We start from the raw sequence: 18,552 nt of genomic DNA, 5'->3' as shown, positions 1-18,552 counted from the left end.
AAATAAAGAAAAACATTAATATTTAATATTTTAATTAATAAAAAAATTATCCAAATCATAATAAATTAAAATGTTGAATTTGTTTCCAAATATAAAATGAAATAAATAAATTACTCGCAAAAATCATAAAACACTTGGAGGGCCTAACGGTAAATTCACATGACAGAAGAAAAAGGAGTTATTCTTTTCTCCGGTATGAATGCGCCAATTAAATACGAAAAAGAAAACTCGTGGAACAATCCTTACCGTCCAATGCGATTTAAATGAACGGCCTAGATGCAATCAATCGACGAGGGGCTAAAAATCCCACGTGAGTATTTACGATAGTTGAAGCGGCCCACCCGCAGAGGATTCGTTTCCACCCACCTTCGTGAGTTCGTTTTGCTTCAACAAAAAGTCCAATTTCTCCACCTTTTCCAGCACTATACTCGAAATTCCGGGGGTAATATAGACTTTCTACCTTCGAAGCGCCTTCCGTAAAGTTCGTGAGGTTCATGAAAAGCGCGTGGAGTTGGAGGGCGCGTGAACTAATGGGAAAGCGTAACGTGCCGTAGCAGCTGAACTAATTAGGACACGTGGCAGAAGGATAAGGTGTGATTGGAGATTGATTGTGAATTACCGTGGGCGGTGGGTGCCAGAAGACATTAGCTGGCAGTTTACAGTACGGTTTGGGACGCCCACCGGATAACCGGCCCCACCGGGCGAACTTTATCCATTGGAAAGAACAATGCCATGTCGAGAGGACAACTGGCTGTACTGGTAATCGGTTGTTCTCTCTCTCTTTCTTTATTTCCTATTGGTTGGTTTGGCCGTTTGGCATTCGTTACTTGGAGGTTGGCCTAATGATTATTTTTCTTTTTGTATTTATTTTAATTATTATTTTTTTAAAATCAATTTACCTTTGGAGTTCTCGTTTTTTTGAAACCATCATTTAAATATTAATTTATTCCATAAAGCCATAAAATAATATTTTGACAAAAAAATTAAAATTAAAAAAATTATTTACACCCAATAATAAACCGCATTAATTTTTTCTATATGATGTAAAATCTCACATCATCAGTTTGAGAGGAGAATGAATCATTTCTTATAAGGGTGCGGAAATCTCTTTCAAACAGACACTTTTTAAAATTACGAAGTTGATGACGACACATAACGAGCCAAAACGAACAATATTTGCTAGCGGTGAGTTTGGGATATTACAAATGGTATCAGAGCTAGATACCGGTGGGTGTTAGCAAAGACATTGGGCCTCCAAGAGGGGTAAATTTTGAGATCTCAGGTTGGTTTTAAAGAGGAACAAAACATTCCTCATAACGTGTGCAAACCTCTCCCTAACCGACACATTAACTAACATGTTCAATATATTTATATATGTATATATATATATAAATTAAAATGGTAATAAAATAAATGAATTGTGCAGTTTTATTTAATTTTTAAATTCGTGTTTGTAAGAAAACGATAAGGTTGGTCTTCGTTGAGAAGATGGACCCATCGCGTGAAGGAATTAACTGAAGAGAGAGGATAAGCACAAGAAAAACAATCGCTACGTCGCGAGTAAGATACGTTACTGTACTCGCTCAGATGAAAGGACACGAGGGACGCTTGAGCGACAATAGGGCGAGTTGAAAAGCAGTAAAGGGAGTAGCGCGTGGGTTAGAGAACAAAGTGATTTTTAGAAAGTTCCGGAATTGACGAAAATGCCAAGTGAAAGGTACAAAATCACATGAAGGCCCCTCGATGCTTTTCGGGGGCAAAGCGGATATATTGGGGGAGTCCAAAATGTCCTTTAAAAAATATAATAATTAAATAAAATATTTATCACTGGGGCCCACATCCGATTTTTTTATTTTTATTTTTATTTTTGCTTTTGCTTCAAATTTTGAAAACCATGATGACCCGATCAAGATTCTGCTCCCTCTCACTCGCTTCCTCCACCGTCCGATCTATTATTAGCAGTTAAATAATTTGCCCGATAATAAATATATAAAAATATTGTTTTTTTTTAATATTTTATTTTTACAATTTTAATCATAAAATTCAAATCAACATGTCTACCCCCATGTCTGACTCTGATACCATTTACAATAGCCCAGCTAATCACTAGCAGATATTGTCTGTTTTGGCTCGTTACAGATATTGTCCGTTTTAGCCCTTATAAGAACGTTTCGTTTCCCTTTCCAACCAATCTAAGCTCTTACAACTCGAGGCGATTAGTTAACATGGTTATATCACTGGGTATGTAGGAAAATATCAGAGCGAACCCATATTCTAAATTTTTGTTACAATCTCGAGCATGAAATTAAATTTAATGTCACTTCAAGTCAAAAGTATTCAAAAATTTAGATGTAGACTCATATCTATAAATAGTTGAGATTAAGCTTTCAAATAATTAAATGGGACCCTTTTTAAGCAATTAATAAATTTCAATTTGTTCATAATAATTAAAACAAATAAATAAATTGGTTTTGATCCAATGAATTAACAATAATGTTTAATAATTATGCATATAAATTTTGAAATACTGTTCGTGACGATGAAGCTTTCAAATAATTAAATTATTTTTTTAACGTGTAAAATATATTATTAATATATGAAATTTGACTCAGTTACTATTCGAGATTTTGAGTTGACTTTTTCGATTAGAATTAACCTAACTAAACGATCACGTGGCAATTAATGCAGCTTATTATAAATAAATTAGTAAACAAAATCAAACATCGAAACTAAATATGTCAGTTTAAAAATCTGGAGATAAAATACGAAATAATAAAATAGTTATGAAAGTCGGAGTTTGGATAGGTACTAAAAGGAATCTACATTGAGTTGGGAGCCACTCTCTAAGTAATGCAATTAATTAATTAGCACTAATTAATCCCAATTAATTCATAATGGAACTTCAATTATTTGAATAGCTTCCAAACTTCATTAATTAAAGGTTTGGACAAGACATGTGTTAGGCCAATGTCCTTAAAATTAAGATAATTGCAATTTGTACAATTTATTTACTTTATAAATCATATAAAAGATGCTAATTAAATCAATTAATATATTTAGTTTTATAATGTGATGTCCGACGTTGGTTGGGGAGGAGAACAAACCACCGTTTATAAGGGTGTGGAAACTGGAAACCTTTCCCCAGCAGACGCGTTTTAAAGCCTTGAGGGGAAGCCCGAAAGAGAAAGCCCAAAAAGGATAATATCTGCTAGCGATGGATTTGGGTCGTTACAAATGGTATTAGAGTCAAACACCGGACGATGTGTCAGCCTTCTCGTTCTTTCCCGAAGGGGGGTAGACACGATGCGGTGTGCCAGTACTGACACTGGCCCCAAACGGGGGGTGGATTTGGGGGCGGTCCCACATCGATTGGAGGAAGGAAAGAGTGTCAGCTAGGACGCTGGCCCCAAAGGGGGGTGGATTATGATGTCCTACATTGGTTGGGGAGGAGAACAAACCATTATTTATAAGGATGTGAAAACCTTCCCCCAGCAGATGCATTTTAAAGCCTTAAGGGGAAGCCCGAAAGGAAAATGAAAGCCTAAAGAGGACAATATCTGCTAGCGGTGGATCTGGGCCGTTACAAATGGTATTAGAGACAGAACCGGACGATGTGTCAGCCTTCTCCCTCTTTCCCGAAGGGAGGTAGACACGAGGCGGTGTGTCAGTAATGACGTTTGGCCTCAAAGGGGGGTGGATTTGGGGGGGTCCCACATCAATTGGAGGAAGAAAAGAGTGCCAGCGAGGACGCTGGGCCCCGAAGGGGGGGGGGGTGGATTGTGATGTCCCACATTGGTTGGGGAGGAGAACAAACCACCATTTATAAGGGTGTGGAAACCTTCAGGGAAAGCCCAAAGAGGACAAGCGGTGGATCTGGGTCGTTACATATAATTTGTTGATTTAATTCTTACGTTAATTTTGAAATATATATGTATATATGAATACCGTTCATCACCCATTATCAATGAGAAGCTTTGTAAATGAAGGGAAGCGAGGAAGAACGAAACCACTTCTTTGTTGGTATAGGTAGTGATTTTCAATTATTTTAAGCATTTTTTAACTATCGTGTCCTCGGGATCCTCACATTCCGATATGGTCTACGTTTGTTCATGTACTTATGTACTAATGTCATTTGCAACGCCCCATATGTTAGATGGCCCCGACATTCTCCTACGACATGTCACACTACTTACTCTCGCTTTTAAGAATGAAGGCTATCCTCACAAACTGACACGAGTCCTTCCAGCATGCCCTGTAATAAACACACTTAATCATGGAGTTCCTATGATCGAGCTACAAAAAAGAAAGGTGCACCTTGTTGATACAGATAATAGCTTTATCTGTCTGTCTAGTCAGTGATATTAAATTAAAGTTAAATCGAAGAAAATCAAATAAAATCAAATTTCTCTTAAAAGAGAGATTAAAAAATTAATAGAATAAAGATTAATATTTATAATGTCATATTCCCAATGGATGATTCCAAAAGGGGAATCTTACATGTAAAGAGTCAAGTCCTCTAAGCCAATCAGAAGCCACAAAAATAAATTAAAATATATAAATATATATTCAATCATGAACCCCAACATCATACTCTTCACCTACTTTATCCAATTATATTTTATATATTATCCATTGCATTTAATTTTTTTTTAAATAAATAAATAAACCCTTCCAACCAAACAATTATTTTGAACTAAACACATACCTCACAACGTTGAAATGAAAGTTGTTGGAATCAGAGAGGAAACCAGTCGTATCGATGTAGAGAATATCGTCATAGGGATAAAGTCATCGACCATAACTGCTACTTGTCATTGTCGTATGGTCGAGAGGGAGAATGTGAGATCCCATGTAAGTTAGAGCGGGAAACGAAGCATTATTTGTAAGGGTAAGTGTTTCAAAATCTCGAGGGGAAGTTCAAAAAGGACAATATCTACTAGCGGTGGGCTTGAATGGTTATAAATGGTATCAGAGCCACGGCAATGTGCAAGCGAGTAAGCTAAGCCTCGAAGGTGGGTGGACACTAGACGGTGTGCCAGCTAGGACGTTAGGGCCCGAAAGGGTGTGGACTGTGAGATCCCACATCGATTGAAGAGGGGAACGAAACATTCTTTGTAAGGGTGTGAAACCTCTTCATAGCATACGCGTTTTAAAACCCTTGTGATAATACCTGAAAGAAAAAACTCAAATCGGACAATATCTGCTAGTGGTGGGCTTGGGCGATTATAAATGGTATCATAGCCAATGTGCAAGCGAGGAAGCAGGAAAGGAAAAACTCAAATAGGATCATATCTGCTAGTGGTGGGCTTGGACGATTATAAATGGTATTAGAGCCAGACACTGGGTAATGTGCAAGCGAGGAAGCTGAGCCCTGAAGGTGGGTGGACACCCGGCAGTGTGCCAACAAGGACGTTAGGGCCCGAAAAGGTGTGGACTGTGAGATCCCACATCGATTGGAGAGGGGAACAAAACATTCTTTGTAAGGGTGTGGAAACCTCTTCCTAGCATACGCATTTTAAAAACTTTGTAAGAAAGCCTGAAAGGAAAAACTCAAATAGGACAATATCTGCTATGGCTATCGAGAGCTTACGGCCACTTTTATTTTCTTTATTTTATTTTTATATAAAATTAAAAGGAGAGGAAAAAAAAAAAAAAAAGCTGAAAATTAAAGTTATGCTTTTCTAAAAGTAAAAGCTCAAACCCTACTTTCAACTTTCCCGTATTTAAAAAAAATAAACTTAAACGAGAAGAAATTCTCGACATTGATTACTTATTAAGATACATCCTTCTCGAGTATCCGTTCCTTAAAATTTTACAAAACCATATATTTTTTTTACCTTATGCGTTAACGTTTGACATACGAGTAAACGAGAGGTACATGAATGATTCAAAACTATATCCGAACGAAAGCGATCCTAATAATATAATAACTAAAAAATGCTTAAAAAACAACAATGAGATTAAATCGTTCTCCGTGTTTAAATTGCCAGAAGTTTCTAAGAACATTTTTTTCTCGGGAATATAAGTTTTGTTCGTATTCATTTGGTTTGTTTTTACTCGTTTTGCATTCGTAGAAATTTGAATTTTTTTTTATTCTTGGGAATAATTTTTTTTTTGAATCATATGCTAATTTTGCTTCCTTTCAAAAAAGTTATTTTTACCTTTATCCCTTTTTTCTTTTTAATTATTTTCCATTTTTTTATTACTATACTAGGATTCTCATTTTCTTTAATAATTAAAAACCACATTTTAAAATAATGTCTTAATTTTTTTTTTTTTAAAAAAAATATATATATATATTAAGGATATTTAGCAATAAATTATAGTTTATCATGTATATCGTATTTGATATTTTATTATATGATAAATATTTAGATATTTGTCTTATTACCATAAGTATCTTTTCATTTATTGTTATTTTCGTTTATTATTATTTCTATATCCTTGTAATTTATTTGATTATGAATAAGATAACTTTCAGGCACGGTAGATTAATCAAATATTTTCAATATATATATATATATATATATATATATATATATATATATATATATATATATATATATATATATATTTAAAGGTTAATAAATGGGGTTGGAGTCTAGTGTAACACACCTTTTGGATGACTTTTAGTAAAATCTTTATTGGGAAAATAAAAATAAAAAATTTAAATATTTATTTTTATTTTCTCCATTTATGGAAATGAGAATTTTGGGAAATAGACAGTAATGGTTCGTTGGTGATGGTAGCTTTTACTTTAGATTGCGTAATTTTAATTTTCAACGCCCATATCAATTATCCATAGAACATTCTTAAATTATTATTATTTTTTTTTAATATAAATCCCAATTTTAATTTAAAAATAATTAAATATTTTTTAAAAGACAGGGATATCAAGTATCACCGTAAGAGGTTTAAGTAAGGCAAGAATGAATTGGCTTAACTCACTTGTTGCTGGGGAGTGAGTGCCGCACAATTGCAAGTCTGTTGCTATCAAAAGTGTGATTGTGACAATGTGACATAAAATATAGGATAATGTCAGATATAAAATTTGAAAAACATAATTGTATTGTTTTATTTCTCGAGTGAGATTATTATTATTTTATTTTAAATTAAATGAAAGTAACTTCAAATTAATTTTGTGAGGCAACTTTTAAGATTTATTAATTTTTTTTAACTAAATCAGAAAAAAAAAAAAAAGAATTCAAAATAAAAAATTATTTAAAATTGCACACACACAATTATTTATTTATTTATTTAATTGGAATTACAATAAATTGAAATAATGAGAAATTTATTTAATGCGTGGGCCAATAAATAGATCTATTAGACTTGTGTTTTCCTTGATAGTCCAAAGTCATAACCAATTAGAATCTTCCACGTGGCCTTCTCAAATAATGTCAAACTTTATTATAAAAAAAATAGCGAAATAACAATTTAAACATAGTTCGGTTGACAAATTATTAATTTTTGTTTGAAATGTTCTTATAGAGAGAAAAAGTATTTTGTCATTAAAACTTATGAGAAGGGCTTATCGGTCTTTTTTACGTTGAAAAAGTCATATTAAATTAAATAATTAAAAAACAAAAAAATGGTCAAATTAAACTAAAATTTTCAAAATATTTAAATTATAATTTTGTAATTAACATACATTTTTACGATTAAATAAAAAATGTAATTTGAATCTCCGACCCCGTTTAGGTATCAGAGGAGAATCTTTTTTCACTCCGACCCACATTCATCATTTATATAGGGATTCTCGACCGTATAGATTAAGTGAACGTCTCCGGTTCTAAAACTTTAATTTAAATAATTAATTATAATGATCTGAGGTTTTGGTATAAATTTGTTTTCACATTTAATTTAGTTTAGTAGGCCAACAACTTTATAATATAAGACCAACATTTAATAAATAAACTATATACTAAAATTATTTATTTATGAATTCACAAGTAATGATAGATTTGCCGCTAAAATAAAATTTTTGAAATATTGTAATTATTGGTTTGCCGTAATTTAAATAAGAAAAAGAAAAAGAAATAGAGCAGCCGACACGTAAGTTTGAAAAGTCATAGGGTGAATTCAAAACGACACGTCGTTTTAGTCAAAGACATGAAAAAAATATGAGTGGGGGCGGATTTGAAAGGGTCAAAAAACTGAATATTATAATTAAGGGCTGAAGGCGGCCACCGTCTTAATCCCGGACCCAACTTTTGAAATAAATTACCATTTTACCCTTTTATTTTAATTTACCTCTTTATTTTTAAAAATTAATTTTTTTATTTTTTATGACGTCGATATACTAAAATTGGGAGATTTTATAATTTTTAAGATAATAAATTAAAATTAAATAATGAAAAGAAGCCCATAAAAGGCTGTGAGGTATGGGATATTATAATTATAGGAAATAAATAAATAAAATGCCTCTTTTTCAGTGCAAATTAAAAAATAATAGCATAATTATAAACCTATAAAGGCAGCCCCTCAAACCCTTTCCACCTGTCATTATAAAATATATATTTTTATAATTAAAATAAAATAAAATAAAATCAAAATCCCCCATAGCCCCACAAATTGGAGTTGACATTATTATATCATTTCTTTTCATATCTAAACCTTCAAAAAGAAAATTATTCATTTTAATTATTTAATATATTAGTGGCTTAAAATTGATAAATTTACGAGAGTAACTCTATGGTAATAAAATAATTTAAATATTTAATATTTTAATATGTATTAATTTAAATGTAATTTATTTTTAAAAAGCAATTTTAAATTGAAATTTAAATATTATTGGTGGGTATTTAATATTAATAAATAAATAAAAAATTAAATTCTCTCTCTTAACTTTTTTTCTCCTTTGGGGTACATTGCCAACAATTTGTTTCCATAATTTGTATCAATTATGCTCTTTTTCAGGAATAATGTTCAAATTCCTTTTAATTCAAATAATAATAATAATAATAATTATTATTATTATTTTTGCACTTTTTTGGTAAAATTACCATTTGGGGCCTACCCAAATCATTATTTTGCCCCAAAAACCCACACAAAATAGCCTAAAAGTTGGAGAAAATTGGATTATTTGAGAGTTGAATTTTGACCAAAATTGCACTTTTTTTTAGTATTTAATTTTTCAATAAAAAAAAAATGAAATTATTTCTTGGAATGATATATTTATGAAAATTAGAGAAAATAAAATAAATAAAAAAAGTAAATAAAGTACAATGATTTGATGTAAATAAAAATAGTGCTTTTTATAAAGAAGGTTGAAACGGTCCAAAAAAAATTCAAAATTGAGTCAATAAGTCAAAGACAAATCTCAGTTATTTTCAATCATAGGAATATTCATCCTTTTTAATCATTAATTCTTTCCTCTTTCAGCTTCCAAAACAAAAATAAAATACTTTTTTTTTTTTTAACAAATATTTGAATTCAAATTATTTAATTTCATTTTAAAAAATAAAAAGGCAAATTATACCATAAATTTAGATTTTTTTTATTAAATATAAATTAATATTAAATAAAGGCTGAAATTTTATTAATTTTATTATTTATTAAAGGCATATAAAATACTTAAAATATAAATTTATTAAATATTTAATTGGATAAAAATATTTATTTTTTGTAAGTGAGTTATTGGGCCGACAGTAGTGGGCTTTGTGGTTGTACTTTTGTCTGTTTTGTTTTGTTTTTTTTTTTTTGTCAGAAATTGTCTGTTACCATTTTCATTTTTCGAACTATTAAATTTAAATTATAATTTGAGTGATTTATTTATTTATTTTTCGATTTTGGGATCAGCTCAATTTTTTGAAAAAAAAAATGGTTCAATTTTTTTTTGTCGGGTTCACAAACTAACTCTATTTTAAAAATTGGTACGAGAATTAATAATATTTAATGTTGGTAATGTTTGCTTTCTGAGCGCGTAATTTTAAATTAATAAATTTTAATTAATTTATTAATTAATATTTCGATGATAACAAATATATTCTTAATTCCTAACAATAATAATAATATTATTATTATTAATACTAAAATGCTACGATCCAAATGGGCCGTAAAAGCCCAACTAACGTTTGGGCTTTCACGTTCCATTTAGGCCCAACTTTGTATTTTTCCCTTTCTTTTCTCAACGGTATAAATGAGTTTTAAAAATGTATAAAAATCATCGGCTATTTTTTCTCTTTTTTTCCTATTTATTAAAAGCCAAAATTATTATCATCCACCAAAACATTTTTTTTTAAATTATAAACATTTAGAAAAAATCTAGGAAATAAAATAAATATTATTTATTTTTTTTTAAGTTAAAAAAAATTCAAAAGAAATTAAAGAAGTTAAAAAAAAAAAAAAAAACACCATATATATATATATATATATATTTTTTTTTTTTAAGTTTATGAGTCAAATAATAATATTTAAACCTAATAATTTTAAAATATAAATTATATGTTAATTTGTTTGATTAGTTCCATGTGTTGGATGATCAAAGTTCCACATCGGCTAATTTAGAGAATTATCATGAGTTTATGAGTGAGGAATACTAACTCTATGGGGGCATTTTGGGGAAACCCAAAGCAAAGCCACGAGAACTGATGCTCAAAGTGGACAACATCATTCCACTAACATGGTATCAGAGCCATGCCCTCAAAGTGGACAATATCATACCATTGTGGAGAATCTCTGATTCCTAACATGGTATAGAGCCATGCCCTCAAAGTGGACAATATCATAACATATTGTGGAGAATCTCTGATTTCTAACATGGTATCAGAGCCATGCCCTCAAAGTGGACAATATCATACCATATTGTGGAGAATCTCTGATTCCTAACATGGTATCAGAGCCATGCCCTAAACTTATCCTCGTAGGCAGTAAAAAACATGGTATTAGAGTCATGCTCTAAACTTATCCTCGAAGGTAGTAAAAAACATGGTATCAGAGCCATGCCCTAAACTTATCCTCGAAGGCAGTAAAAAATGACTAAGACTTCAAGGGAGTCGAGCCTCGAGGCTCAATTAAGGGCTCAAAGTGGACAATATCATACCATTGTAGAGAGTCGTGATCGTCTAACACCATGAACATTCATGTTCGTGTCTAGTATTTTTTAAAATTCAGGACAGAAAATATAAAATAAATATCATATATGTTTTATCGTATATATATATATATATAATATAATATAATATAATATAATAATAATAAAAATAGAATCGGTTCTGAAAAATTATGGCTGTGGATTAATTAGAGGATTTAAATATTGAGTGAAAAAAGGAAAAAGAAAATGGTGGTTAATTCGAACGCCTCAGAACTCATAAGCTCACAAAAATGGCTTCTCTGTTGTCTTCTTCCAAGACTTCCGTCTTCTTCACTGCCAACCCTAAATTCCCACTCTTCTCCTCTTTTCCTTCTGTTTCTGTTCCATCATTTCTCTCCTTCAATCTCCCTCGCAAAGATTCTGGAACCCTCCGATTCCCTTCCCTTCGCCTGAGCTCCTCTCTCTCCGATGACGCATCTTCCGGCGATGAAGATGCTGCCGGTTCTCGCCCAGGGATCACGGATGAGTGGGGGGAAGAAGCTGAGTCGGATCCTGACTCTTCGTTTTCGAGATTCTCGGAGTTCGATCCCCCGAAGGACGATGACGAGTGGGGCGGTGATGGCTATGCTGATGGAGGTAATGGTAAAGCTGCTGTGGTTGAGGATAAGAGTGAGGAGTTTGTGGATGATAAGCTTTTTGAGCTTAAGAGATGTTTGGTTGATACGGTTTATGGGACTGAGATCGGATTTAGGGCTGGGTTGGAGGAAAGAGCTGAGGTTTTGGAGATTGTGAACCAATTGGAGGCGGCGAATCCAACTCCGGCGCCGGTGGAGGCCCCTGGACTTCTCGATGGTAACTGGATTCTAGTGTAAGTTCGTAACGGAATTTTAAACTCGTTCTTCATCTATAATCTGACTCCTGATTAGCACTTAGCATGCATATTTATGGCTTCAATCAATCGGAAAAAACAACCATAGAGAACACACGAAATGGAATTCCATATGCTTTTAGCTTCAGATGCGAATATGGAGATTGAAAGAGAGAGCTCATCTTCTGATTAACGAAGTTCATTAACATTTGAACGACAATGTTGAATTCTGCTTCTGAATACTATGTTTGATCTATGATGGATTAGGTATACTGCTTTTTCCGAGCTTCTGCCGCTTTTAGCATTAGGAACATTGCCATTAGTGAAAGTGGAGAAGATTACTCAAGAAATTGACTCAAATACGCTTACCGTCGTGAACTCCATCACTTTGTCCAGTCCATTCACCACATTTTCTTTCAGTGCTTCTGCAGCCTTTGAAGTTCGGACTCCTTCAAGGATACAGGTGCTTTTCTTTGCACAACTCTTTGTCTTTCTTTTTCAGAATTACATGTTCTGTGTTTTTGAATATTTGACAACAATTTTTTCGGTCCTCGTATGAAAAAAAACCAAAGGTGTTTCGTTTCCTCTATATTGTCCTTGAATAAATCTTGTAATTTGTGTCCTCTAAACGAAGAAGATAACGAATTCATTGAAACATGAAACAAGAGCCATGTTTATTATGTTCAAAACTTGCAGACATTTCAGAGAGTTCGTCGAGAAAAGGAGCAAGAAACGACATAACCTTTTTCCTAAAAGATTAGAGAAGAAATAGGAATATTGTCCCATGAATTCGAAACAAACTAGGTGACCCATGATTAGATTGTTAGTTTTTGTTGGTGCATCTTCTCAACTTCAATCTCTTTGTAACAGTCTAGTTAGTGGAATAGCAATAAACATATCTAATCAAGCCTGCTGGCTAAGGCCTGTGGTCTTTGAGTAACATCGAACCTGAAGTTGCGTGATTGAATCTTCGAGTGATTTTAATAGAGATTTTTGTTCTTAACAAAGAAAAAAAAAAATACAGGAACAGCCTAAGGACTAGGGGAAGAGGGAACCCGACTCATGATAAACTAAGTATAAGCTTTCCAACTGTTCATAATCATTGGAAGGTGGTAGTTACTAAAGAATGCCGCGTGATTAAGACACCACCAAGACGAAAACCCTATCTGCTTTATAAAGAAAAACCTTGATGTCTTTAGAGTCTGGACTTTCGGGGTGGGCGTAGATTTACAAAAACAATAAGAATTCTAATTCATTTTGCAAAATCCTTTCTTCCAGGCTTAAACGTTTTAGATGCAATAAATATACGTGTGCCAAGTCGTTAGTAGAACTTGAATGCAGTGTTTGTTTCTTCGTGTAAATTATCTGCTTGATTATGATTAATGGTCGAGCCATAGTTTCTGTACACGATGAGTTTCTATTGAACACGTGTTCAAGTATGTTCGAACAATCTGAATACTTCTTTCCCTGTTATTCTAAATCTGACTAGTCTTCACCGAGTTATGTTCAGGTTCAATTCAAAGAAGGTATTCTGCAACCTCCTGAGATAAAGTCAAGGCTTGATCTTCCAGAAAATATAGATATATTTGGACAGAAAATTAATCTATCCCCTGTGCAACAAACTCTCGATCCAATACAGCAAGCAATAGCGAGTCTATTCCAGGTCATTTCGGGTCAGCCTCCCCTCAAGATACCCATTCCAGGTGATCGTAACAGGTCCTGGCTACTTATTACATACCTCGATGAAGATCTTCGAATCTCAAGGGGTGATGGTGGTCTTTTTGTTCTTGTTAAAGAAGGGAGCGCTCTACTAGATCAGTGAAAATCAGGTACTTTCTGTAATGGTACAAAAACGCGTCGAGTCTGGCATGTAATTGCTTAATTTTTGATGTTAGGTCATACAATACTACTTTCTAAATGAGTATGATACAGAAGATATAATGGTCATGCATCTACCTTATTAGTCTTGTATCTTCCTTACTAATTTCTACTTTGTGAAGGGGATAAAAAGGAGAAGGATAAATCGGCATCTGGTATGGACATTCATTTCAAAATTCTGATAAATGTGTGAGCATGATCTGTACTTGCATTAGTCTATCTGAATCTGTAGAAATGTTGATCTTTGTTCTTGAAATATAAATCAGTTGTAGCCATAGGATACAAAGATTGCCAATATTTGATAGAAAACCGACTCGTTATTCCGATTACTGCCGAAAGAAAAAGAATTCTACTGCGTTGTCTGGCATTTAAGAGTGTGATTCTCTCCCAAAATGCTAAACAATTTCCTACTTGGCTTACTGGCGTCCTTCACTCCCTGCCTAGAATTAGCCTTTTTGTGTAAGATCCTACGTCGACTGGAGAGGGAACGAGTGCCAGGACGCTGGGCCTTGAAAGGGGGTGACTTGTGAAATCCCATATTGGTTGGAGAGGAGAACGAAACATTCTTTATAAGGGTGTGGAAACCTCTATCCCATATCGATTGTAGAGGGGAATGACATCAATTGGAGAGGGAACGAGTGCCACGATGCTCTGGGCCTTGAAAGGGGTGAATTGTGAAATCCCATATTGGTTGGGGAGGAGAACGAAACATTCTTTATAAGGGTGTGAAAACCTCTACCTAGTAGACGCATTTTAAAAACCTTTAGGGGAAGTCTAAAAAGAACAATATCTGCTAGTGATGCCCATATTAGCTTGGGCAATTGACTCTACCCTATCATTTGGGACCAATGCTCTTCTCCACCCTACCCCTCTATGGCATGTTTGAAGGATTATCGAGTTAACCATCATATGAGTATAACAAATAACTTAGAATGGGTTTAAACTATGGTGACCACCTACCTAAGTTAAGTTTAATATTCAACGAGTTTCGTCCAAAATATATTTGGTCAAACAATTTATCTTGTGAGAATAGTGATAGTCAATAGTCAAGGTACGTGATTTAATCTCCATCGAGAATTCTCGACAACTAGGTAGTAAGATCATATGGTTTACCTGGTGACAATAGTCAAGGTGCATGATTTTATCTCCTACGAGTTTCTTCAACTACCAAATGTAGTTGGGTTAGACCGTCAAATTTTCTTGTTCTTCGTATCTTTTGCTTTGATATGCAGAAGATTTAGATTTTCAATCAAAATAATAAAGGGTCTCTTCTTAAAGTACTTGCATAGATCAATTGCTCTTTACCACGCTAGACAACTTTTTTCATTAAGCCTTTCAAGTGTTCATGTTCGTATTCGTATTTTTTTTTTTATAATCAAATTTTCAAATAAATTCAAATTAGTTGTGGCCATTTTATATTATATATGGTTTTAAATATGCTTAATTAAAATTTTAATAACCAAATATAAACAAACTAAAGGAAAAAAAAAAAAAAAAAATTCAACTTGTGTTCGTTTTTGTTCATTTTAGCATCGGTGCTTTTGCGCGTATATATATATATTGTATTAAAATTTCTTTATTGGAAACAAATTAAATAATTGGAGTCAGAATTTCTTTGTTGGAAACAAAATTAAATAATTGGAGTCAGAATCTTGCAAACAATAACGGTTTTGAAAACATAATAATCAAAAGAACTCAAATAACGGTTTTGAAAACATAATAATCAAAAGAACTCAAATAACGGTTTTGAAAACATAATAATCAAAAGAACTCAAATAGTCAATTCGAGCATTATTCAGTAGCGCCCGATTGTTGAACTTGATAATTGAAAAGTAAAACTAAAAAAACCAAAAAGTGTATAAACTTTTCTTACTTGACGTGGCAAGACGCGATTGGTTGCCTCCATCTTGGTGTAACGATTTTAGGTAAGGACGCCCGCAGGGGATCCACAGAAAATTATTTCAAAAAGTAGTCGACACTAGGACTCCCAACGGAACAGTACACGTCGGCATTTAAAAGACGTGCGACTTTGTCACGAAATTCCCGCCTTTTCTATCGGATTTTCCCTTTGGAATAATTTTCCGGGAATTTTTTTTTTTATGGAAAATATAAAAAATAAAAATAAGTTTTAAACTTCTCTGTTTTCGATTCTTCTTGTTCTTGTCAAAATTCTTATGGATCCGGTTTTTCGGTGAGTTAGAATATTCACGGGTGATCCGGTTGATCCACCGACGAAGAACGACGACATTGGTGCTCGTTTCGGATCGTTCGATCTCGATCTCGATCTCAAAAAGCCGCTCAGAAAACAGGAATCAGAACATTTACAGTTCGTTTTTGTTTTGGCGAATCCTGATTCGAGGTATTTGTGTTATTGTTGTTTATGGAGTGGATTGGGTGAATCCAGGGCGGAAAATCCTAAGAACTTGAGGATTTGATTTCCGATTCTACTGAAGAAGAACTGGAGGTAAATTGGTAATTGAATGTCGATTGTCCATTTTTTAGGTTTTGGTTGAGATTTGGAATTCGAGTTTTGTTGCGAACGGAGATAGATTGTTGTTTGGGGATTTATTTAGGTTTTACAGTAATTTTGAAGCAATTAGGGCTCTGTTTATTAACATGAGCGACAAGCAACCGATTAAGTTAGACGACGAACAAATTGCAGAGTTGAGGGAAATCTTTCGGTCGTTCGATCGGAACAACGACGGGAGTTTGACTCAACTCGAACTCGGATCGCTTTTACGATCACTTGGTTTGAAGCCGAGTCCGGATCAACTTGAGAATTTAATAATGAAGGCCGATACGAACAGCAATGGATTAGTGGAATTTTCGGAGTTCGTAGCTCTGGCGGAGCCGGAGCTGGTATCGGCGAAGTGCCCTTACACAGAGGAGCAATTAAAGCAGCTATTTAGGATGTTTGACAGAGATGGGAATGGGTTTATCACTGCGGCGGAGTTGGCTCACTCGATGGCCAAACTCGGCCACGCTCTCACGGCGGAAGAGCTCACCGGAATGATCAGGGAAGCCGATACCGACGGCGATGGCAGAATCAATTTTCAAGAGTTCTCTCAGGCAATTACTTCTGCTGCATTTGATAATTCCTGGGCTTGATCATTTTGCTGGTATCTCTCTCTCTCTCTCTCACTGGAAAACTTGCTGCAATTTTCTTTCAATTGAGTTCTAGGAGTTAATAAAGGATTTTGATTCACATGTTGGGTCAGTATATGACATTGAGATTAGAATATCTGAGCATACATTTGCTGCATATGTTAACCATATACTTCTGTTATTGTTAGCATAAAATTTGCATCTTAGATTATACTAATCTAGAGCTTTGAAGCCATATCTTTAGTTGTCCATTACACCTTATCAACCGTCAGCTCTGCATCGGCCATGAGTATTTGTAAGATTCAAGGCTACCGCAAGCAAATATTGTCTGCTTTGGCCCGTTATGTATCGCCGTCAGCTTTACAGGTTTTAAAACGTGTCTAATAAGGAGAGGTTTCCACACCCTTATAAGGAATGTTTCGTTCCCCTCCAACTGGTGTGAGATCTCACAATCCACCCCCTTGGGAGCCCAAAGTCGCACACCGCTCGGTGTCTAGCTCTGATACCATTTGTAACAGTTCAAGCCCACCGTTAGTAGATGTTGTCCGCTTTGGCCTGTTATGTATCACCGTCAACCTCACGATTTTTAAAACGTGTCTAATAGGAGAGGTTTCCACACCCTTATAAGGAATGTTTTGTTCCCCTCTCCAACTGGTGTGAGATCTCACAATCCACCCCTTTGGAGGCCCACAGTCGCACACCGCTCGATGTCTGGCTCTGGTACCATTTGTAACAGTTCAAGCCCACCGCTAGCAGACACCGTTTTGGCCTGTTACATATCGCCGTCAGCCTCACGAATTTTAAAACGTGTCTATTAGGTGAGGTTTCCACACTCTTATAAGGAATGCTTCGTTCCTTTCTCCATCCGATCTGGGATCTCATACGAAGTCAGTCCCTATTGAAACCCTTTCCTATCTAGCGTGTTTGCTTAGGAGTAGCTTATTCTTTTACCACGGTAGAAGTTTCTTTTGGTCTATAAATGATTTGTTTAGAAATTCTCGACAAGGTTTAATTGATTAATGCAGCTTGGATCATGCATTGTCAAAAATGTTAGCAGTGTTATAGAAACTAGTGCCAACAATTTGAGCATGAAAAACTAAGGTGTGTGCCTGTAAATCTTTTTGCAGCGACTGGAAACACACAGCAAATGGGTAAAATATTTGGACGGCAGATGACTGTAACCAACATGACGATCTTGTCAAGAAATTGAAAATGGTTTATGGGTTCAGTTTTGAATGTTGATCAAGTCTGAATCTCTTACCTATTTCTTTGCTTGAAAAAGACTCGAGAGTTCAAGTTATGTTAGGTTTCAAATTTGGGCTGTTTATAAAGTTGGAGTCCAAACCAAACACACTGCTGGGATTTTTGTGAAGGATTTTAGTTCCAATTCCAGTTTTTCAATATGGTATGGTGGTGGTGGTAGTTTGATGCTTTCATGTCCTCTTTTTTTTTTTTTCTTTTTTCTTTTTCGAAATTTTGTTTAATTTCATTTTAGTTATTCCCAACAAATTTTTGATCTTCGAACATTTTGAAATCTATGTTATAGCTAATATTGTTAAAATACTTTTGAGGCAGGCGTCTCTATTGCTTATTTAGAGACGTCTCTATTGCTTATTTAGAGACGTCTCTATTGCTTATTTAGAGACGTCTCTCTTGCTTATTTAGA

The 18,552-nt window shown here is 34.1% G+C and overlaps 2 protein-coding genes across 2 annotated transcripts; both read left to right on the top strand.

Moving 5' to 3' along the window:
- The first annotated feature begins 11,269 nt into the window (after positions 1-11,269).
- LOC111810152 (Plastid-lipid associated protein PAP / fibrillin family protein) lies at positions 11,270-13,874 on the top strand. The gene is made up of 3 exons (XM_023696739.2): positions 11,270-11,903; positions 12,171-12,366; positions 13,414-13,874. The coding sequence occupies exons 1-3, from the start codon at positions 11,326-11,328 to the stop codon at positions 13,723-13,725; spliced, it is 1,086 nt and encodes a 361-aa protein (XP_023552507.2). The 5' UTR covers positions 11,270-11,325; the 3' UTR covers positions 13,726-13,874.
- Positions 13,875-15,637: 1,763 nt separating this feature from the next.
- LOC111810151 (putative calcium-binding protein CML18) lies at positions 15,638-18,447 on the top strand. Its single transcript, XM_023696738.2, has 2 exons — positions 15,638-16,900; positions 18,014-18,447. The coding sequence occupies exon 1, from the start codon at positions 16,398-16,400 to the stop codon at positions 16,887-16,889; it is 492 nt and encodes a 163-aa protein (XP_023552506.1). The 5' UTR covers positions 15,638-16,397; the 3' UTR covers positions 16,890-16,900; positions 18,014-18,447.
- Positions 18,448-18,552: the final 105 nt, after the last annotated feature.

Source organism: Cucurbita pepo, chromosome 14, assembly GCF_057944985.1.
Source record: "Cucurbita pepo subsp. pepo isolate OVF chromosome 14, ASM5794498v1, whole genome shotgun sequence".
NCBI lineage: Eukaryota > Viridiplantae > Streptophyta > Magnoliopsida > Cucurbitales > Cucurbitaceae > Cucurbita > Cucurbita pepo.
This window is presented reverse-complemented; position numbering and strand designations above follow the sequence as displayed.